Here is a 24,177-nt window from a genome sequence, read left to right as displayed (position 1 = left end):
ATGTTTATAAATTTAGCAGAGTTAAATTGGTTTATACTTCTATGAACTCATACTTGAAATACATTGTCTAAACCTGAAAACGCACTATAATATTAAAATGACTTCAAATGGAGTTTGGCTTGACTAAGGAGAGCAAAGAAAGGGCCCCAAACTTCAAACCTATGATCGTAATTTCCATTTAAAAATCATGCAACATATTTACATTCAACCCCGAAAAGACATAAGTTGAGGTTTTCAAAACCGTGTAGGGAATTTAGGCATTCGCTTCCCATTGAAATGGATGGGAGTTGTGTGGCTATTTCCTGATCATCTTTAAGGCTGAGATTTTTGGTTTTTTCCCCCATGGTTCTATATTTTTAATCTGAACAAATCAATGTCAAGGATGTAACAGGGTTCTTGTTAAATGTGGAAGAAAAAAATCTAATGTAAAAATCTTTTACTTCAGTCTTTGTATAGAGAATTTATAAAACACTAACTTATGCCCTCGCATGACAGCGAAATACTTTTTGCACAAAATTGCCTCTAAGTTACATCCTTTCTTAATGTACATGTTTTTTCAGAAGGTTGGAATATAAAAAAAGTACCACAATTCATTCATAGATGGCTTTTAACCCTGGAAAACATCGAGTATGCAAAGTTACCCAAATAGTTATAAAACAGTGTTCAAAAAGTTAAATTACAGCCTTGAAATCTGGCTGCCAACTGTAGCAAAATGAAAACATTGGTGCATGAGTCAGCATGGATGTCACTAAGATTCAGAAGTGATGTAGATCTTTTTGAGTGTAGAATGCATGATGGAAATGGCTAGCGTAATCTCCAGGAGGAGCAGGGCTATGGGTGCAGTGTCCACTGGACGATGCATGAAGTTGCACTGGCCTCTAGTGGGGCCTCCTACCTAGAGTTCAAATGCAGCAGACTCATTCACCAATGTAATCCTGTAGGAAGTCTGTGCGTTTATAGCAATTATTTTGTGCGTGTGTAGCAGTGAAACATCAAGGGCTTTAACTTCACTGGCCAAATTCTACCCCTCTTTGCATACTTGTAACCCCATTGAAATCAACAACATTGCACATGGTATACATCAGGGTGAAGCGTGGACCCTAATTATCAATCTTAAATACATTTTACTATCTTGACTAATGATAATTACTAGGCATCAATTGTTGAGAAATACTGATGCTAAACAGATGCATTTTGCAGTGTTATTTAGTCTCTCCAAAATCCTTGTACTTTAAGAAAAGAAATTAATGAAAATCCCTCACCAGGACACTTGGAAGCTTCAGAGGTAAGATTTTCATTATATTAAACTGCTCTGTTTGTGTCTACTGAACAGTCAGTCATATGAGGAGAGTAACAATTACCCTTTCCCACAAGCAATTGAGTAAGAAATTGTACTGACACCTTGCTTTTGAAATGGAATTGTATTTTAGGGGAACTGTATAAGCCCATGTTTGTCCACTTGACAATACTGAAGTAGTCTTTTCTTAAGGAAAAGTTAACTAATTTTGATTTATTTTCCAAGTGGTTTTTCTCCAAATTACATGCATCTTTGCACTGTTTCTGTATGAGAAATATTAGTGGGCAAAGTGATAAGATGCACGAGAATTAGATTTGACGCGGGTGGGGGGCAGATCAGTATGGGGACTGGTTCCAATTAAGGCTCCGATTTAGTCACGGAATCCGTGACTTCAGCCTGCGATGGTTGGGAGCTGCAGAGTCCACACCGCCCACTGGCGCAGGGAGTTGCAGGGTACCCCTGCTGCCTCGAGGCCCCCGGAGCTCCCAGCCACCGCGGGCGGCCAGTACCCCACCACTCCCAGCCACCGCGGGCGGCATGGGAACCCCCAAGCTGCGGGCTGGGGAACGAGCTCCCTACTGGCAGTGGCAGGAAAAACCCCGACCTCCCAGCCTCTGTTGGCGTTGCAGCAGGAGAACCCCCACCCAGCTTCAGGCCAGGGGTGGCGGGGGAACCCCAAGCTCCCAGCAGCTGCAGGCCAAGGGGAACCCCCAAGCTCCCAGACACCGCAGATGGCGGGCAGCCCCAGGCTGCAGTGGGGAACCCAAGCTCCTGGCATCTGGGGGACGCCAGGAGCTGCAGGTGGTAGGGGTGCCCCACAACCACCAACTGCTGCAGGCGGCTCCTTGCCCCATTTTGTCCGGGATATTTTTAGTAAAAGTCATGGACAGGTTATGGCTTCCGTGAATTTCTCTGTTTTGCCCATGACCTGTCCGTGACTTTTACTAAAAACATTTGTGACAAAATCTTTACCCTTACTTATAATCAACAGGAAAGAAAAGAATTCTCCTAGAGCTCATTCTGAAAAGACCAACCAAAGTCAAACCCATATTAAGGTTATTAAATCCTGTATCCATCCTACTTCCTTGGAGATAATTATTGAAATATTCAGGCTGACTGTACCAAAAAAAATTTCTACGTTGCTTTTACAAGAAGAGTTATGTGCCACATGACTTATTTGGCTGCTTTTATTTTCTACCAAGTCGAGAGAAGCCCAGAAGAGATGAATGCACATCCAGATGAGCCACATGAAATTCTTACATGTGTTGTGGATGATTCTGTAGACAAGAGATGAATTCCTGGACCAACCTACCCTCATAGCAGATCTGGTAGACAGTTGAGAACAATGGAAACCTAAAAGAAGGATGAAATAATTAAAGTGGTTTTGAAAGTTGACTTTATGCAAACAGCTCCTCTATTCTTGACACCTATGAAAATGGGGTTGAGGGAAAAGTACTGCCTTTTTCTGCTTTAGGATGTAAAACAAAGTTTGGAGGGTTTTCATGCTGCTTTTTTCCCTCTCCTTTCACAATTTCCTCTTCTCTCAAAATGTTAGGCTTATCTATCTTGTGTGGGTTCCCCCCCCCCCCCAGAGATTGTCTGGATAACTGGAGAGCTAGTTGTAGGATTAAGACATCAAGTACAAAGAGAATGAAACTGGCCCAATTGAGAGGAAAGGATGTTACTGTTTATCTTGGGGTAGGGAAGGTGCCTGCCTATTTAACACTAATGCTTGACAAACAGGTGGGAGAAAGCTGTATGGAAAAAACTCAGCAACCTGTGCTTTCAATTAAGGACTTGGAAAACTCTCCCTTCTGCTCCCTACTCCTCCCAAGGAGTCTTCCAGGAAAGACAAGCTGTGATATTTCTAAGGTAAAAGCATGCAGAACTGAACCTCACCTGGTTTCCCTTACATAGCATAAAAAAGCAAAGAATGTTTTCCTTTTGCTGGTTGCCTTTTAAGTTATATAATTTTACAGTCAAGAATGAGAGAATGGAATTGATTTGAAACTAAGTGCATAATGTAGAATATCATTAAAGGGGCACTGTCTGGTCCGTTATAGGTTCTGTCAAAACAAACTTATGAAATCTAAAACCAAGAGAAGTTTTATCCATAATTACAATTCCTATATATGAGGTTTTTTTTTCAATGCCTCCTTACAGGGTTTCCACCCGAAATACTGCAGCAGTGTGTGATTGTAAGAGAACCTGAAAGACTCATATACTTTCATTGTGCAAGTTGAAACAGAGGCAAAGCCTAATTGTAATTCAAATGTTTTCATTTGTAATCTCAAGTGCTTATATAGAATCATAAAAATGTGGGGCTTGAATGGACTTTGAGGTGTCAGCAAGTCCAGCTCCTTTGGCCGAGGCAGGACCAAGTAAACCTAGACCATCTGACAGGTGCTTGTCCAACCTGTTCTTCATTTGCTATGATGGGGATTCCACAGCCTCCCTTGGATGCCTATTCCAGAGCTTAACTATCTTTATAGTTAAAGTTTTCCCTAATATCTAACCTAAATCTCCCTGGCTGCAGACTAAGCCCATTACTTCTTGTCCTACCTGCAAGGACATGTAGAACAATTGATCAGTCCTCTTTATATCAGCCCTTAACATATTTGAAGACTTAAGTCTTCTCCTCTCAAGACTAAACATGCCCAGTATTTTTTTAACCTGTCCTCCTAAATCAGGTTTTCTAAACCTTTTATCATATTTGTTGCTCTCCTATTGACTCTGTTTCCAATTTGTCCACATATTTCTTAAAGTGCAGCACCTAAAATTGGACACACTACTCCAGCTGAGGCCTTACCACTGCCAAGTATAGCAGGACAATTGCCTCCCATGTCTTACATATGATGTTCCTGATAATATACCCTGTAATATTTGCCTTTTTTGAAACTGCATCGCACTGTTGACTCGTACTGAATTTGTGATAACCCCCAGATCTTTTTCACCAGTAGTATACCCGGCCATTTAGTCCCCATTGTGTAGTTGCGCGTTTGCATTTTTCCTTCATATGTGAAGTACTCTGCACTTCTCTTTATTGAATTTTATCTTGTTGATTTCAGACCAGTTCTCTATTTGTCAGTTATTTTGAATTCAAATCCTATCCTCCAAAGTGCTTGCAACCCCTTGCAACCAGTGTGGGTGGGGTTGCAAGCACTTTGTCATCTGCAAATATTTATAAGCACACTCTCCACTCAGTCTTCCAAGTCATTAATTAAAATATTGAATAAATCCGGGCTCAGGACTGAGCACTGTGGGACCGCACTAGATATGCCCTTCCAGACTGACAATGAATACTTTAACTACTCTCTGAGTATGGTCTTTCAACACATTGTGCACCCACCTCACAGTAATTTCATCTAGACCATTTTCCCTAATTTTTTTGAGAATGTCATGTGCGACTTATATCAAAAGCCTTACTAAAATCAAGATATCCCATCTACTGCTTCCTTTCCCATCCACTAGGCCAGTAACTCTCTCAAAGAAGGAGATGAGGTTGATTTTGTTCTTGACAAATCTATGCTGGCTGTTCCTTATAAACCTATTATCCTCTAAGGGTTTACAAACTGATTGTCTAATAATATGTTCTAGTATTTTTGGTATCAATGTTAATCTGACTGATCTATAATTTCCCAGGTCCTCTTTATTCCCCCTTTTCAAGATAGATACTGTGTTTGTCCTGCTCCAGTCCTCTGAGACCCCGCCAGTCCTCCATGAGTACTCAAAGATAATTACTAATGGTTCCAAGATTGCTTCAGCTGTTTTGTTAAGTACCCTAGGATGAATTTCATCAATTCTTGCTGACTTGAATACTTTAATTTAAATATTCTCTAATCTAACCTGTTCTCTTCCTATTTTGGACTGCTTTCCTTCCCCTTGTTAATACTGTGTTGAGTACCTAGGTATTAAACACCTCAGCCTTCTTGATGGCATCAGTTATTAGCTCTTCTTTCCATTTAACTAGATGACCTACACTTTCCTTCATCTTTCTCTTGATCCTAGTGTATTTAAAGAACTTCTTCTTGCCTTTTATGCCCCTTGCTAGATAACTCATTTTATGCCTTTATCCTTTCTCATTGACCCTACCTGCTTATTCTATTCTCTTGTACTCCTCCTTAGCATTCATCCATGTTTCCACTTTCTGTAGGATTCCTTTTTTGATTTTTCAGGTCATAAAGGAAACTGTTTTAAATGGCTCTGTACTCCAATAGCATCCCCTTGTGTCACTAAAATGCTCCTACCGCATAGAAATTTTTCAGGACACAAGCAGTCTTCGTTTAGAAAGCTATGCAGGATAATCTTACTTAGAGAAGGCACGAGTTAAAGTTCATATTGTAGCTAGTATCAGTGAAAGGTGTAACACTGATAGCAGAGCATGAAATCTTATTTGTCTACAGATCAGGTACCCAGGCTGCCTCCAACACTGCATCTCAAATTTTCCTTTTTTTTGGACAGGACCATTGTTAGGTGAAGTAGTTTGTTCTGCATACCATTCAGCCTTTGGCCTGTTCTGTTGATACTGCCAGTAAGAGTGCAGGCTAATGTGAACAGTGATGGTGCCTTGAGATGTGGACACCTATACTTTATGGACATGGACAGACTATATACTTGTTTCATAAAGACCTTTAAACAGTTGTGAACTAGTAATAACTTTTTGTTTATAACAAATCTGTCAACTTGATATTCAAAAACTCAAACTACTTACTTATCAACCATGTTTTTCTGTTTCAGCATCTTATAGACTTCAGCTGAAGTCTGAGGACCCTGTAGCTTTTGTCCATTCAGCATCTCTTTTTCCAGCTCCTCAATTGACTAGAAGAAATGAAAGTGATCACACAAACAGAATAAAAGGAAGCTGCAGAACGGAACAGGGTGTTCAAAGCTTCTGAAAATGTTAGACAAAAGAATCCAGTGATTAAACTGCAGCCCACGCCTGCCTTGTACTTTTGTTATTAATGTGATTAATGAACAGAAGGTAGTGGGAGGCTTGAACAGATTCTTTCTCGGGTCTCTAAGCAGTGGCTGAGGCATACAGTCCATATTATATAACCTTTGCTTTTGGAAGCAGCACTGGATGTGCTCTTCCAAGGGGGAAGAGGCTTTTCACTTATTCTAGAATTGTGGGATACTATTCTCTCTCCTTCCAATTTATTTTAGTCCATTTTTGTTCAGCCCAAAGCTTTCAACTCTTGGGACATGCTTGGAATAATATGTGCTACACCATTCCCTGAAACAGTCTTTGCAGTTGGTAAGGAGAGTGAGAGTCACTTCTGCACCCTCCTCTCTTAGATCGTAGAGCCAGTGTTCTCCTTTCATCAGGAAGATGACTGTTGATGTGTGTAAAACATAATTGATTAACACATGGGCTTATAATGCTTCAAAAATGCTCCTTACTTTTCCTGTCCGCACAAAGGCTTCCGCTACTTTCCTGTTGCGCCCCCCGTAGCATGTAGTGATTAGATCAGCAACGCCGCAGCTCTCCAGAAAAGTAGCTATTGATACTGGACCCCTGCAGAACAGCTTTGCAAAGGCCACCATTTCCATGAGGCCCAAACGAATGACTGCTGCTTTAGTATTATCGCCAAAGTCCAATCCATCGCAGAATCCAGCTCCTACTGCTACTATGTTCTAAAACCAGTTTAATGGAAAAGGTGCAAAAGAGAGAAGGAAACCAAATCAGATAAGACGTGCAAGTTCTTTGGTAGCATATGCTAACTGTAAGTAAACCTGTTTTTATCTGAGTGCTCTCAGGTATTCCAATTCCAAATAATTGTGAGCATACTTCATAGCACTTAAATGTCAAGTAATTGGACTTCTAAGGCCTAAAAAAATGTTCCCACTGTTATTTCTGAGTGCAAAATGAAGGGCAATGTGTTAAAAATTTGGCCCATATAATGCAGCTGGAATAATTTTTTCCCCTTGTTGCCAGGTTGGCGGCGGGATCCAGTGACCCTTCTGTTCTTACCTTTAATTGAATTTTTGCCTAGCCTGGATTTCTACCTCCATAAACAGGCATTGGTTGCAGTAGATCAAACTTGGCCTATGCCTACAGGAACATTTTACTCTCCTTACAAAAGTTTAAAAGAGGTTCACCGGGCATCCTAATCAAATGCTTAATCAAAAATATCCCACACTTTGTAGTCAGACAGTGTAGTTCATGATATATTGTAGTAGTGGGTGTTAGTGTGGCTACCTTTTAAGTTTGAAGTCCCAGACATGCTCATGCCTCAGTTTTGCTCTCTGCACCATTACTGCTGAAACTCTCATTTCAGTAGGAGCCAGGACTGGGCTATTTCCATACAAAAAACACTCCACTGAAACCTGCCTGGGATACATGTTTGTGTGTGTAAATAACGAATTTACTTCTAGGTAAACCACACACTGATTCAGTTCAAGCCACTGATGCTTTTTGTCAGAATAAGTTGAATGATAAGAATATACATGACTGCGCTGTTTGCTGGAGTGCATTTTCAATGGGTTTTAAAACAAACTGTCCATCTCACTCAAGTGCTGCTTGGAACAGGCTTCAATTTCAGTATTATTTCTCATTTACATTGCAGTTTAATGCAGAGGTCCCAATCAGGACTGGAGTGCCACTATTCCTGAATGTGTTACAACACCACTGGGAGACATGGTTCCTGCCCCACAGAGCTTACAGTCTGTTATTTCCTTGTAAGTTATTACTTGAACTTTGGAAAGAAAACATTTGCTTAAAGAGGACTATCCATTGGCCTGCTAAACCCAGGGTTGTGAGTTCAATCCTTGAGGGGGCCACTTAGGGATCTGGGGCAAAATCAGTACTTGGTCCTGCTAGTGAAGGCAGGGGGCTGGACTTGATGACCTTTCAAGGTCCCTTCCAGTTCTAGGAGATGGGATATCTCCATTTATTTATTTATCCTTTTGCTACCTCCTTTATTATATTAAAAAAAATGCTATTTGATAAGTTAGATTTCTTTAAGTTGTATGTTAATTGTAGTTTGAATGATTGATTATTTATATTACAGGAGGGCCCTGAGGCACCAAATAAGAGGAGAGTAACATTGTGCTAGGTGCTGCACATACACGTGCTAGGAATTCCTACCACTAAGAGTTTACGATCTACCTAGACAAGGAGGTATTGAGGACCAAATTCTGCTCTGAGGCATGCATACCTACAATAAGGAAAGCATTTGTATAATTTGTTCTGAAATGCTCTACAACACACTATGAGGTACGTACATATTCCCATATGATTTGCCCAAGGCCATCTAATAACCTAGTGGCGGAGCCAACACTAGACCAGGGACCCTTGAAACGAGACGTGAGGGTAGAATTTGGCTCTAAAAAAACAATTACTTGGTTTGGAATCACTAACTTTTAAGGCTCCGCAGATCTCCACTGTATCACAGTCATCCACCACGGTAATCCTGAAATTTGGGGTCTGCATTAATTCTTTAAAGATCTGCCCATGCTTTTCATTTTTGCACCCTGTGGAAGGAAGGATGGGAGTTACACATTCTTGTTACACAAGTTACGGGGTGGACAAAACGTGTATGTTTACAAGATACTGAAGTAGGGGGATAACTCTGAGGGAAGGGTTAGGTTTTGTAATCTGTATAACTAGACGTTATTAAAGGGGGATTTGTGAACCAATACCAGTTCTTGCAGCTGGCAGCTAGTATAACCGCACAAGTCAAAATGCATTAGCAAAACCTGTCCAATAACAACACTTCACGTGGTTATGGGTAGATAGCCTCCAAAACCCATCCCTGCCCAACAGGTGTGGTTAGCTTGTATAATTCCAAACCTGGCCGAGTGCGGTTTTCTAGTGTACGTTTAGTCTCTTACAGTGAAAGCACCGATTTACACAAATATGCCGCCAGCTCACACAGCCCTGCCCAAGGGCCACGGTTGAATTAAACTGCTTAGCTCTAATCCTGGCTCAGCTGTTGACTCACAGTTTGGGTATGGCCAAGTCACTTAACCTATTAGCAGGGTGGTGTCAGGATCAATTCAAGTTTGCACATAGCAATGATGTTGTTTTACATTTTCAAATAAAAGTATTGCTAACCCACTAGGACAAACATCTCATAACACCAAATGCATTTCCACTTACAGGGGGATCCATAGACCAAGATGTTCAGTATTGGCGCGGTTAGAAAAGTGGTGTTCCAGCCATACTGAGGTCATGTATCAAGCTATTAAAACAGTGTCCTTTCGTATGGAGAAGGGGAGGTGGCAGTGCTACTGGCAAAGCTGTGTGGGGATCTTTGAATGAGGCTTTACCTGACTTTTAGAAAGTTGTGTTGGCCTTTGTTTTCATAATAGCGATGTGGCCCTGATGTTCAGTGGGCCGAGCATCGGCAGTCCCCATTCCAGTGGGACTCCTGGGTGCTCGGCACCTCTGGCAATCAGGCCCCATGTTGTTAAACATCAGAGCAAGCCTGAGCTGCTTCAGTCCTGCGGCCCTTGGATTAGTGCTCTAACTCCGAAGCCTGGTTTGTATCCCTCACTCTCTAGGCGAGTTGACATGTGGGAATACGTTGTTTGTCTGAAGTGCCGATCTCTGGCCTGTCTAGCAGCAAAGGAAGCTCTTCTAGATGTTCTCTCCCAAATAGAAGTGGCAGAAACACTTTGAGGAAGGGCAGGAGAACAAAGAGGCAACTCCTCTGAAGAAGTAACCTCAAACCCAGTGTTAAAACGTAGGCAAGCAAAGGTGCTAAACTCACCTCCAAGCTCTCAGAAAGATCTACTGCAACAATATTGCTTAGCTAATGTTCATACTGATGTCGAACAGCCTCCTCAGAGAGCAAAAGTTGCCCAGATGCTATAGTTTTCACTATTAACATTGCACAGGAAGGGGCCGTTTGAAATTTGCACATACAATCTGAAACAGCCAGTCAAGCTGCAATAAATTAAAGTTGCATTTTTAATTTTCACAACCGATTTTAAGCTACTGTAAAAATATAAAGGTTAGACACACCACTGAAACAGTTTGTGCTCAGGTAGGCACTGTGAGAGAGAGAGAAAATAATAAGTGATACAATTTCAGTTACAACGAGGTGGGAGGATTGAGAAATTTAAACGAAGTATGGGGGAGGCTTTGTGGGGCTGGTTGCACTTTCCTTGCAGTATGTCAGCCACTGAAGGTCTTGACACAATCTCTTTGACATTACTAGGAGTCTCCCATTAACTTCTGTAGGAGGAGAATTGAGCCTAATTTTTTAATGGAAGAGAGTGGCTAATTGCTGCATCTACTAGCACCTGCAGTTGTTTGAGTCTGATCCTGTTTCCATTGAGATTGTTGGAAATGTGGCCATTCCTTTAAGGGAAGGAGGTTCAGAGTTTAATACGTGGTGTATACATAAAACTGTTCAGAAACCCTTCAAAGATTTCCATGTTTCAATTACACATTATACTCTGTCGCTATGTTTAGAAGCTGTCCTATTCCTCTGCTAGGGATTGCTAGAAGTAGAAATGAATATTTGTGGTAGAGCCAATCAGAGCTCTTGACTGTAACTCTCCCTGAATGATCATTACCAATGGTGGTTTCACAGAACTTCTCATCAGCCACTTCACTGGCTATATTGGCCCCCATGAGCACGCTGACTTCTATCTTCAGTTTCTCTCGAATGATGTCTGATATGAGCTTCAAGCCTTCGGCACCCTCATCAACCCCCTGGTTAAAAGATAATATTCAAAGTCAAGTTATTAGAAAAGAAACGAGGGTGACAGAGCATCAGTGTGTGAAATGTAGGCCTCATGCGGTAGGCCCTCTGAAGGCAGTTTTCCCTTTAAATGAAAGGACTTTCACCCAGTGCAACAGTATGTCACAAGGTTTTACTTTATGGTGAGGCTGCTTTTTCTTTGTGTGTTAAACTTCCCATAGCTGTAAAATAATCAAGTTTTCATGTAATGTGTTTTTTAAATGTTCTAGGCAAGACTTAAACGTAACACATATTCTATGAAAACGGAAACAGCACAGCCCCAGTTTCCTTTATATAAGGAAATAAGTCAAGGTGCACTATGCTTTCCTTCCTCTTGTATTGCTGTTTGCAGGAGAATCTTAAAAGGGAGGGAAAAGGCAACAGCTGGAGAACTGTAGGTCTGAAATTTTAATTCTATTTCCTTCAATTCATGTTTTAAATGAGATTTTCTATAACAATGGGAAAGAAGGAGCAGTAGACTCCAAAGCTAGAGGCAAACTGCAAGTTTTAAAAACGTCCTAAATGTTTTTTTTCCTTTTCAGATTGTCTCTGGCTTCTTTAGCTTTTTAAGATAGCCTCCCTGATTACAATTGCAAATCACTTCAATTCTGTAAAACCAACTATAAGTGTTATTGTCCTTGTGTGTGTGTGTCCGCGCTCTCAAAAACAGCCCTGAAAGGGGAGAATACGTGGAATAGAGCATTAAGGCTTTAGACCTGTAGCTCTTTGGCATTTCTAGCCCCAAGTTTTCCATACTGCATACTTATTCCTTCACTGCATACAGATTGATTGTAGAGATCACAAATTACCTTGATCAGTGAAATGCCGAATGCTCCAGGTTTTATGTGACCAATAATCTGGTCACAAATTCGTGTAATGAATTGATGGGGTATAACAAAGATGAAAATATCTGCCCCAGCCGCTGCTTCAACCACATCTGCTACAGCCACCTAGGACGAAAGTGAGGAAAAAAATTAATTAACTGTCCCTCGAACCATGAGTGAATTAACATACGTACAAAATAATTGTACACCTAATCCATCACAGAAGGGCATTAAAATAGGAATCCATAAACTAAAAATAAAGGAATCCTTAAACTAATTAATGCTATGACAGAGTGTTAGCCTTTAATGCACTCAGGTATTGTATTCCAGATCAAAATGTCCACGAAGGCAGCAATATCCTAACTTCTTAAACCAGTATGCCATACTAGTCCTGTGGAGATGATCTGGGAAGTATAATGCAGCCTACAGCTGCATTACCTCCTCAAGTGCCCTGCAGAGCAGGGAAGGCCCTTCGCCCCTTTTAATGCAGTTCTTAAAGGCTGCCAAGTGACCCTGGTAATACAGTTACATTGGAGCCATCCTGCCAGGGTGTGGAGGCATAGGGCCTCTCCTCAGATGACTCTGGTCACCTGTGAATGCTTCAAGATCCATGGGGATCTGCAGGGTTTGTGGCAGACCCTATGGCTTACCATATGTGGGTTACTCCTCTCATCCTGATGGAATGATCAAGGAGAAACTCTGCCAGGGGATCCTTATAGTTATCCTGCCCAAGCAGGATTCACTGCAGGAGATAGTGATTTGGCCTAGTATTTGCAAAAAATTAACACAAACACGCCAAGGAGCTGGCATGCCCTACCCTGTCCCAAGCGTAAACCATTCCAGCTGGCGTTAACAACAAAACCAGGGCTTATAAGGAAGTCAGCAGCTGAATTTCACTCTGCCACAGCTACCAGTAGCTTTATTGATGATAATAAGAGAACATATCCCCCTAAGAGTGGGGTCCTTCATCTGTGCCATAGGATGAGCTGAGCAGAAATCAAACAGCACTTCCAGGTCCACAGCTAGACAAAGTGCAGCTCTCCGCGTCAGCGCCTTCAAAGCCAAGGATTCGCATTCTTTTAAAATAACTGGCCTAACCCAGTTAGACCAATGTGAATGGGGAATTCCACTCTGTCATCGAGCATATTGGAGTGAAGTGAGCCGTCAAAAACAGGACTGATTTTTAACTAATTAAAACACACCCTCCTAGCAAACTGTTCACGCACACTTCTCCCATAGCCTTATCCATCTAAGATGAAGTGGGAGACTTATGACCTAAGCAGTGAAGAGCTACTCGTTGTTTAAATTCTACAGCGATGTGTGTGATACAAACCCCAGCATGTGAAGTGGCTCCAGTGGAGTGACAGGGTCCCTGCTGATTATATGTTCAGCTGCCCGTGGTGGCAGTTCGGCGGCGTCTGTCTTCCGGCTGAAGACAGAAGCTGCCGTTGAATTGCCACCGCCGCGGAAACGTGCGTGCCACCCTAAGGGCGCACAGACTGCCCCCGCCGTCCGCGGCGACAATTCGGCGTGCTGCTTGGGGCGGCAAAAACATACGGATTGCCACCCCAAGCACCTGCTTGGGATGCTGGTGCCTGGAGCCGGCCCTGGGCACAAGATATGCAGGTGGGTCTAGAACTCCTAGTGGTCTTCACCTTCCGGTATAATTACCTCAGTGCCTTATGCTTTGTGCAATTCTGGGGCTTTTCTTTGGGGTAAATATCTGAGCTTCACCATCTCCTTCACCACATCACTGTAACTATTCTTCCTGCAGGAGCAAAGTAGCCTGCACACTCCTCTCCCCACAGTGCAAGGAAATCTAGCACCTCCAGCCTGGACCAGCAGGCAGCATGAGACCAAAAGCAAGGAGCCGTGATTTCAGCAGAAAGGTAGCAGATAACAGGAAGAGATGTGGCTGCGAAGGCAGTCTAAGGCATTTAGAAGTGGGGCTGACTTCCAGTCACTGTGACCCTTGGGCAGTGGAGTTCAAAAGTGCTGCCGGAGATTGTATGTTGTATGTATGAAGGGAACGTATGTTGCATTAGGGACTGCAAGTAGAGGACTGCTTATACTGGTACAGGTTGTGCATTGACACTGCCACTGGGCTGATAGAACTATACCAGCAGGGACTTACGTTCCTCCGAAAAGGGGAATAACTATGCTGGAAAAAGTGGAAGGTTTTGTCAATAAAAGACTAAATTAAGCATGGACACCTGCCAGGCTGCGCTGGAAAAAGGCTGGGTTAGCTGGTACAACTTTCTAGCGTAGGTCAGGTTTTAGGGTGAGTCTGCTACCGGGATAGGAATAAAAAACAGGCTTTTTCTCCTGTTATATTGTTGTAAAAATAGTCAAAGTGGTTCATGTCTCGCTTGGTGTTAGACCACGGAGATCAAATCCACCTATGTCAATTTCAAGTCATGTGAGTGCAAACATGCTATTACAATACTAAATTTAGAAAAATTAACTACTCTAAGCAAGGAGGCCACTCATATGCAGCATGTTAATTTCTGTTTGCACAAATTAAAAGCTACTCTGTAAAAGCTGTGCTGGTTTCTTTACTTTCCAAAACACGACCATCTGGCAAGCTCCTGAACAAACAAGATGTCACCCGGCTTGCTTTAAATTAAGTAGCTATAAATAATTTAGAACGATCACGTTTCTGAAGCGATAAATTATCTAGTATGATCACACATTTCGAAGGGCTGTAAAAGTTAGTTTTTTGCTTTTGGTAGATTTTATTGTATTACCAATTAAAGTGACTCTGTTTTTCTATTCTGAAATCACACACGGAATTACAGCAATGCTATTCATGCTGTTATATTCCATGCTGTTAGCTTTTCTATTGAACTTTGAGTTAGAAAGGGAGGGGGAGTTAAAACAACCTTAATGGTGTTAGGGTGGACGCTATGGGCCACATACTCTGCTGGTATAAATCAGCATAGCTCTATAAATGCTGTGGAGATGTGCTGATTTTCAGCTGCGCCAGATGTGGGGCTTTGTGTACAAAACCACAAATAGAGCTGGTTTGTTTGAAGTTGTATGTCCTTTAGAATTTAGATGTTTGCATCACTTACTTCTGAATTTGACTCACTGAGATATTTGTAATGCAAATGTTAGAGTAAGTTGGGCAGAAAAGAGATGTAAGTAATCTTAATACTTGGCATGTGTACATAGGATGAGATAGTAAACCCACAGATAAGGTTGGCAGTTAAAGCAGGATTAAAGTCCCGCTAATTCATACATTAATGACTAGTTGTAAATGATCCAAGCAACAGGGATTCCATTTAAAGAATTAAGGTCTAAACAAAGAATTTTAGCTTCCCTCCCCCCCAGTCAACCTATCACCTCTCCCTAGTGTTAAATCCACTTTTTTAAAGCAAACCAGGGATTGGGAAATTCTCAGTCTGGCCCAACCATCAGTCTTAAAGCTTTGAAAGAACATTTCAGTTGTTTAGCCAACTTACCACATTTTTAGGTAACGTATGTCCTGGAAGATACTTCACATTTTCATGCTCTTTGTTTATGATCTCTGTGAGTTTCCTCCCATTTATGATTTCTTCAAACACCCACATCTTCACAACAGGATCAAACCTGTTAGACTTCTGGATATTTTTGCCAATAATTTTTGCAATAGCAGACCCCCTGTATAGCAAAGTAAAATACTTAGAGACAGGATTCTGTATATTTGTTTTGAAACCATCTCCTTAGGAAAGTTGAGTAACCCTAGTTCCACCTGGAAGCTCAAACTGCACTGAGAAAAATACTCCGACCTCACTGAAAGGCCTGCATTACAGGAACTATGGCCATGTTTATATGCTCACTAAGCCCAACACAAGCCTCTTCCCTCAGTCAAGAAAATACCCACTTGAGATATACAGAAAATGGATACCAAGTAAAATACACGTGTGGTCAGAAATCCAGGGTTAACGTAAGCATGATGTAGCATGTTACATCTTGTTTTTAATTTAGAACTTTGAATAATATTTTTGTTTCTCAGATACTTTTCTTAGCTTCTTTAAAAAATAAAAATATAACAAAAAAAAGTAGTGACCCAAGCGAGAAGATGCTGCTGAACAATCTGGATACATTGAAGTCTGTGCATCTTACCTGAAATGTATCAAACTTTCCTATCAATAGCCGCACTCCAGGAGGGGCCTGCCTCAGGAGTGGTCTAGCTTAGTTAAAGGGACACTATCAAGTTAAAAATCACTCTTAAAGTTTAACGGTGTGACAAACAAGACCTTAGATGGTTAAAACCTGAACAACTGAAGTCATCTAGTTTACTTTGCTTCATTCATGCTGTGCATTTACTTGCTTTTCTGTCAGCTTGGACCAGTGGTTCTCAACCTGCAGCCCACCGGGCTGCTTGCAGTCCAGTCGGCACACAGCTGCGGCCTATGTGACATCCTCATGGCCATACAGGCAGTATATATATTGTGTTGATGCATCCCACATAACACACGTGGCCCACAATGGTAAATAGGCTCAGAACCACTGGCATAGACAGTGAAATTAGACTAGTCATTTTCCCTGATTTCATTTTCTCATGCACCAGCATAATACTGCCATGTTTGAGTTATGAACACTGCAGGAAAAATATTTAAATTAAACAAAAAAATTGATTTAACTGTAGAAGATGACCATGAAAATACTGGTTAGTGGTCTTTACGTTTTAAGAAAGAACTTAACATTTTGAGCTACTTTGACTTTTAAGAAACTGTCCACATTACAAATACAACTTTGGAGTCAGAGGATCTGGTTACAATACTCTTGTCCCCTGACCCGGTTACAACACAGCTACAATTAGAAGCATGAACAGACCATAATTTGTGAGTTAGCCAGTTATCAGTAACTGATAAAGGCTTGGGTTTATCCAAGGTTAAGTTCAATTAGATGTTGTCCAAACAACAAGTCATAACTACTTTGCAACTGGGACAGAGGGAAACCATGTTGTAACTGCCTCCCTTCACTCAACTATAGTAGTGACTTAAATCAGCTTGCACAAGGCCAATTGCTCAATAAGCAATAACAGAATAAGGGCCCCTATCTTACTGTCTTTATTCATGCAAAAGTCCCACTGAAGTTGATGGGCATTTTGCCTGAGTATTGGCCGCAGGACAGGTGCCAAGGTATGCAGTGATACCAGGCTACCCAAAGACCATGGGGGTGTTGGGAGGCCTTGTATCATGAAGGCAATTTTTTTTTTTTTTTGGCCATTTACAAATGTATATAGGTAAAAATTTCAGGGGGAAATATTCGTTAAAGGGGCATAAGGATTTTCTTTGTGAAACAGATGAGGCCTACCATATTTAATACTAAAATTATATCTAATTTATAGTGCAGTTCTCGGCCCGTCCCATCAGAACAGGAGACTGAAAGGAGGGCGATGGTTTGTGGAAGTGTGCAGTGATAAGCATTGGGAAGAAAGGTTGCTTTTGTGGTTAAGGCACTGGCCTGGGACTCTGGAGATTGGAGGCTCCTGGTTCTGCCACACGCTTTCTCTGTGACCCTGGATAAATGATTTAATCTCCCTGTTATCCTCATTTTATAGATTGGGAACAATGTTCTTCCCCCTCCCCCCCATCCTTCATCGGCCCTGTAAACTCTTGGGGGCTGGGACTGTCTCTTACCAAATGCGTACTCAGTACCAAGTACAATACAGAGGCCCAGATCTCAGCTGGAGCCTCTCTGGGCACTACTGTAATATAAAAAGTTGGCCTGATTTTCAAAGCTACTGAGCATCTGCAGCTCCTGTTGATTTCAATGGGAACTACAGATGCTTGGCATCTTTGCAAATCAGGCCAACAAAGGCAAATCTAAAATGACTTACGTATAAAAAAATGATGCTGATTATTTCGGATACCAGCTAAGGAGCATGAAACGTTAAGAGAAACTGTTTGTTCTGGCCTTTAAGCAATCCAAGCTCATTTTAAAATGGAAAGATAGGCTCCAGCACACGGTAAGCTCTCTTTAAAGTTTTTAGTAGCTGACAGTGGACTGGCAGCTCTCAGAGAACCAGACTGCTTTTCCAGCAGAGCCTTCATAGCTGATGTGCTCAGATGCTACTGGGGCACAGTTTTGAAACTGACAAGACTGGAACACAAAGGAATCTAGGTTACTAAATAAGCAATTTTAGAAAAATCTGAGGCGGTGTTCAGCAGTCAGCTGGAAAAGATTCTCACTGTGAATTAATGGGAGACTCGCACATAAACAAAGAGTTCAAAAACTGGTGCTCTATTTTACCTAACCTATTTGAAATTCATAGTTCAGCACTAACCAGTCTTTGGAAAGAATTGCTTTATCTGTGAAACCAGTGTTTAGTAGACTATAGGAGCGTGGCAGGGAAGGTTCACGAATGCAAACAAAGCCAAGGGACACTCCCACATAAACAACATTTTACCTCATTCATTCACCAAAGATCAATTTATTAAAGGTAATAGAAGGCTGTCCTTTTTAATTAGATACCGATTAAAGGGTTGACAGAAACTCAATTTATGAAAAAAATCAACAACAACAAATAGTTTTTGCTGCTAATTCTTAAAACAATTTCTTCCAGGATAGATGACTAATAGTAATACTATGCTTCAAGTGCTGGTTCTCTGCATTATTGGACCGTAGAACTTTTGGATGGCAATGTTCTGGCTGAAGTCACTGACAATTCTATCAGTAACTTCAGTAGAAGCAGGATCAGTCCCCAGAGGAGCAGGATGGCTCATTAATATTAGAGTAGTGTCTTTCTTTTTAATTTGAATTGCAGTAGCATCCAGGGATTCCAGTCATGTATGAAGATCCCATTGTGTGTGGCTTTGTACAAACACAGAACAAAAAGACAGCCCTGGCCCTGAGCAATTTATAATCTATAGGTTTGGCTACATGGGGAAGTTATACCAGTGTGAGGTAGAGTTTGAACTACTATAGTTTATATTTATATGGGTCTAACTCCCCATGTGAGTGGACACACTTATTCTGGAATAAGAGTGGGTTTTTTTCAGTTTAGCCTGTGTCACTCTAAAAGTGGTTTATGCTAAGCTGAAAAAAAAAGCACTCTTATTCCAGAATAAATGTGTCCAGATAGGGAGTTGTACTGGTGGAATTATAGTGGTTTAATTATACTGGTATAACTGGAACAATCTACCCAGGTTTTCTACAGGGGAGACAAGTAACATTTCAGAGAGAGTGAGTGTCCCCTCTGCATCAAATAGACACTTGCTCCTCTACTAATAAATGCTCGGTCTTGTAAAGTAGTGAGCACCTCCAACTCCTACTGAAGTAAACTGGGAGTGGAAGGTATTCAGCATCTTGGAGGATCAGGCCCCCAGATACGGTAATTTAGAAATTAATCTGTATTTTTTAAAAAAATAGCAGAACAATTATTAACTAACAAAACCTATTGCTCCTCTGGTTTGGCAGGTACTTTATATAATCAAATCCACAATAAGGCTTCGGATACTGTTGGCATAATAAGGATCACTGTGACTCATTGGGCAGCTGAGAGAAGCTGTTGAAACATTTTTGTCATCTGTCAACTATCTTGCTGAGACTCAGAAATGATCCCTGAACTGTTACTTAAATATCTAGTTTGAGGGCAACAGAGGAAGGGTGTGTCTGCTAGAGGTAAACATTCCACTGTTATGGCTGCTTTTTAAAGAAACACTGTTTCAACCTTGATAAGCTCAAAAAACACCCTTTCCCCCAAATAAAAATGATTTTTTTCTGCTTTAAAATGTGTTTCCACCAGCTGCAATTACTCTAAGCCACCCAGCTTCTGGCTTAAACAATCCAAAGAACCACGGAGAGATTTGGATCACACACACACAGAAAGAAGTGTGCATGCCGTGCTGTTCAGTCATACTCTGCTCTTATAGTCCAGAAGGAAAGCAAAATCCAAAGTCCACTGAACTTAGAGGAAAGAGCCCTATTGATTTCAGTAGGTTATCGATCACACCCAAAGTGCTTTCCAGAGCAATGTTCTTGCCCATTTCAATATCCTCCTGATTCACAACAAGGGGGAGAGCAGAATGGGGGTAGCACAATATTCATTCATATGAAGCAATAAACCCAGGACCCATGTAAGGCTGAATTGTCACAGAAATATGAAACCGTATCAGCACCTTTCTGGAGAACAGTGGAGTCCTGGGAAAGGTGCTAAAATACTTCAAAGGAAAATGCAAATGCTGCTTTAAATTTCTGTGTGGGCATGATGTTAAGTGAAGGCTCTCCTGGCGTTAGTCCTCGCCCCTTCGTGTAAGGAGCACATACAAGGCGTACTGACCCTTTGCTCTCCTTCTGAGCCAGAAGGGGGATGAGATGAGTTGGCCTGATCCTGCAAGCTGCTGAGAACCTTCAGCTCCCATTGAAGATAAGTGTTCAGCTTCTCTGAGGACCAAGCCCTAAAATGCTTTGATAATACTTAGCACGTTGGGATTTTCCTCTATACATATTAGAGCGTGTTACAAAGGTGAGTAAATATCAATAACCCCATTTTACAGGTGGATAATTGGAGGCACAGAGTGGCAAAGTGATTTGCCTGAAGCCACTAAATTCCTGGCAGTGCTGTGAGTGCAACTGACGCCTCCTGCCTTCCAGTCTGGTCTGGTGCAATAGACCACAGGAGCAAGAATTTAGAGTGAATAAAGGGGCAGGGTGACACTCATGCACGTATTGTATGCAATTGCCGCAATCTCAGGGTCCAGACAGTGGTTTGGGTTGCCTAAGCCAGGAGCTGGAATTTTAACACTGGGCAGCCCTCCATAGTTAGAGCGGCAACAATGTTATTCCCTTGGAGTATACGGATAGGGAAGTATATCGATATTAAAATGCACTATGTAATTTGTTTTGCTGCGGGGGGGTAAATTTTCAAAGTCACCTTGTCCCCTTCTCAAAGGTGAATTAGGTGTTTAGGGGCCCAAATCCTGTTGAGTGAAAATGGGATTTGAGCTTCTCAGTTACTTAGGCATTTTTCAAAATCTGACTTGTCATCTCTAGGGTGAGACTGTTCCTTTAAAATACAGATGTTACATAATGTGCGTCTTGGAGAGACATTCCGTTCCCTAATGCCCAGTCTGAGATCTGCACTTGAATATACAGTTCAGAGATCTGCACTTGAATATACATGCACTGTTCTTTAGAAAACATGGTTTCAAATCCCAGTATAAACAAGACTTTAGGGAAGAAATTCTGTGTTCTCTAGCAGCAGGGTGGGGAAGGCAGAGAAATATTTTAAAATGAGTGTACATACTAGTGAGAGGCATCAGATTTCAGACCTGGGTTTGAACTGTGCCAGTATAGGATGCTACCCCTTTCAACTCTTCTCTGGGGACACCATCAGCTTTTGCAGAATTTAAGCTTTCAATTTAAAGATGGTTGTGAAGATGATGACCAGAATGCTCATCCAATGCTGTCTTACTAAGTCTGCAGATAATAACACTCAACTATGGAGGACTGCCCTGAAATTCCATTCATCTCAGGGTGTTTACTCTGAAACCTAATGATTTAAATTTAAAATGTAAACATTATTTCCCTGTGATCTTTTTAGCAGAAACGGTTTGGTATTCTGGGATTGCTGGGGTTTTAGTAGTGTATCCCCATTTTTCCCCACTGTGAACCATGCTCTCAAATTTGTGTCCCTTTTTAGTGTAGAACTTCTTGAAATCTGTGTAAAGAACCAGTGCATTATTTTGAGCACATATTTTGGGAGACTGAGCTCCCTCATGGGGGACACAAGGGAAAATAATCCCTTACAGAGGCCCAATTCTGCACATATGCTGATCCAGATTCTGAAGTCAATGGAAGTATTGCGTTGTATAATAGCTGTAGAATCAGGACCCGCATGTTCTCTTCCAGTAGGAGACATAAGGATCTCTGCAATAATTCATTGAGGAGTATAGGAAATTAACGAAAACAAGCAAACAAAAAGCTTCAACTGAGGAGAGAGAGAACTGTTTACCAAAGCCAAAGGGAGAGTAGAGAACCTGGCAATCCATCTTGCAAATTGCATGCACTTGCCATTTCTAGGCAGAGGTAACAGTACTAAATATCAAAGCAGGAGAAATTTAATCTGCATTCAGTGGCAGTTAATTACCTGAAAGTTATAAAAAGAAGAGTACATGTGAAGATGGGTGAGCATGAGGTTATTTCACAGTCAGTCTGGGGACTGGGGCACATGGAAGACACTACAGACTCTCCTGGAGCCCCACGGAATCCTCCTCTTGCCTCTCCACCCAAGAGGTACAAGGCTCAGAGTAGTCACTTGCTACCTTTAGGTTTCAGTATGCATTTTACACGAGCAGCCACGTATCTGCCATGTGCACATGCTTCCCCTCATAGCACAGCGGAGTGGAGAGGACACTATGAGGAATCAGATGACTTGGATTCTGTTCTCAATCCTGCTGCTTACTCTATGTGATCTTGGGCAAGCCATTTAAGCTCTGTAGCTACCTAGTTTCCCCATCTTAAAAAAACGGGGATAATACTGATGCACCTCTGCAAAGCTTTGAGATGTATACATGAAAATGCTATTCGTTCTTACTAATAAGTACCTGGTGTTTCATATTTCTGTTGTTTTTTTCTCCCATTCTTAGTGGCATGTGTTCCTCTTCCATGAGCCACCAGCTTCTGATGGGCGTGTACCCCAATGTAGGAATTCCAAGAACTCTCCTTGGAGTACCATTGGGTTCTCCTAGCACCCAACTGTAAAACCCTAAAACTAAAGGTAAAGAACGTCTTCTTCCCCTAGTCACAGGCTTTCTGACAATGTCCCATTGTTTATTATTATTTCATATTTTGATTACAGCAGTCCCTAGAGGCCAACCACGTTGGGTCCCTGTTGTGCCGGACACCGTACAAGCCATCTAGCAAACATCAGTCCCTGCCACAAAGAGCTTACAGTCTGAGATGAGACTTAACAGGTGGACGAGCCAAACGGAGGTCAGGCTGGGGGCCAGGTTGAACGAGTAACAAAATGAATAGATTTGCAGAACTCTGAGCCAAGCAAGTCCAATGATCTTGTAGGGTTCACTAGGAATATTTTAGGATCACGGGTTCCTGGCTTTCCTACCAATAGCCACATTCCAGGAGGGGCCTGCCTGAGGGGTGGTCTAGCTTAGTTAAAGGGACACTATCAGGTTAAAAATCACTTTTAATGTCTAACGGTGTGACAAACAAGAACTTAGATGGTTAAAACCTGAAACAACTCAAGTCATCTAGTTTACTTTGCATCTCTTTTTCTGGCACTGATAGCCCAATCCTAGGTTCATTTTTTTCCCCAACCCAAATATTTCACTGACTTCACCGATTTCGCTGACCCTGGGGTTCAAGGCTGGGAGATGCTAAGAACCTGTTGTAAAGTCCTGAGTGCCCCCTTCACTCGCTGACTCTAGTAGCTATTAGGAGTGCTCAGCACCTCTCAAGATGAACTCAGCCTGGCAAAGGATCAGGCCCCTGTGTGTGTATGTGCCTCTTTCCAGCCAATGCTCAGGTGATGTGCAGTCCTCGATGTCATCTCAAAACCCAGGTAGAACCCCCCTCCCCCCCCCCCATTGCCCTACAGTATAACTGGTAGTTTGGAGACTTTTCAATACACCCAAATTCTACTCTGCTACAGGCTTCGACGTCGGGACTAGCTGCACTGCCTTCAGTGGAGTTAATCCGGACTCCTATTAGCATGGGGCAGTATGTGGCTTTGCAAAGGCAGAAATTGCTTCAATGTGCAGCCGGCACATACACCCCCCAATAAAACCAGCTCGGGTGTCACTTTTTTTTGCGGTGACTCAAATTGCTAGGTTTTGTGTAAAACACCGTCATTCGCTTCTGCTCCGTGAGAAGGGGAGTCGGAAGCGGGAGGCAGGAGCTGGCTGCGGGTTGCGGAGCTCGCTGCAGCCTGGCTCGGACGGACTGAGCTCTCCCTTCCCCCGGCCCCCCAGACTCCAGCCAAGAGACACAATCTCCCGTGCCGCTGAACGAGGCTCAAGGATTGCAGGCTCCGCTCCTCGGCCCGAGCCCCCCAGGGCAGAGAGAGGCGCTCTCGGGTCCCCGTGTGCTGCAATCCCCTGCCAAGGGACAGAGCCCGGCGGCGGGGCGCAGAGCGCACACAGAGAGCGCCCAGATCTCCGCGCAAGGCTAGAGCCCAGCGCAGCCCCACCGCGGGTGCGGGCTCCAGGCGGCACTCACCAGTTCCCAGACCCAACGATGCAGACTTTCAGCGCAGGCATGGTGGCTCACGCGCCCTGGGGCGATGGCTGGTGCTGGTCTCCGATGTCCCCGACCAGAAACCCGGTTGCGCAGCAGCAGCTTGGTGCCTCCGCGTTGCTCAATCTTCCGCCTGGCAGTGCGTGTGGCCGCGGGAGGGAGGGCGGAACACTCCCCA

At 42.5% G+C, this 24,177-nt stretch overlaps 1 protein-coding gene across 1 annotated transcript; it reads right to left on the bottom strand.

The window, feature by feature from the left end:
• Positions 1–311: 311 nt before the first annotated feature.
• Positions 312–24,174, bottom strand: LOC117885106 (glycerol-3-phosphate dehydrogenase [NAD(+)], cytoplasmic-like). The gene is made up of 8 exons (XM_034786261.1): positions 23,982–24,174; positions 15,278–15,455; positions 11,799–11,939; positions 10,823–10,961; positions 8,658–8,770; positions 6,698–6,931; positions 6,009–6,115; positions 312–2,650 (listed from the first exon to the last, which is right to left on the bottom strand). Exons 1-8 carry the CDS (start codon positions 24,020–24,022, stop codon positions 2,554–2,556), a joined length of 1,050 nt encoding a protein of 349 aa, XP_034642152.1. The 5' UTR covers positions 24,023–24,174; the 3' UTR covers positions 312–2,553.
• Positions 24,175–24,177: the final 3 nt, after the last annotated feature.

Source organism: Trachemys scripta, chromosome 11 (genome assembly GCF_013100865.1).
Source record: "Trachemys scripta elegans isolate TJP31775 chromosome 11, CAS_Tse_1.0, whole genome shotgun sequence".
NCBI classification, from domain to species: Eukaryota; Metazoa; Chordata; order Testudines; family Emydidae; genus Trachemys; species Trachemys scripta.
Note: the sequence above shows the minus strand (reverse complement) of the source record. Positions and strands in the feature narration are given on the sequence as shown.

Bases quoted from the DNA above. Each gene is read 5' to 3' on its own strand.
- LOC117885106 (XM_034786261.1), bottom strand. From the start codon at position 24,022: ATGCCTGCGCTGAAAGTCTGCATCGTTGGGTCTGGGAACTG. The intron at 8,771-10,822 runs GTAATGATCATT...TTCCTTCCACAG, and splicing joins GTTCTGTGAAACCACCATTG to GGTGCAAAAATGAAAAGCAT. The intron at 6,932-8,657 runs GTTAGTGATTCC...AACTGGTTTTAG, and splicing joins AGATCTGCGGAGCCTTAAAA to AACATAGTAGCAGTAGGAGC.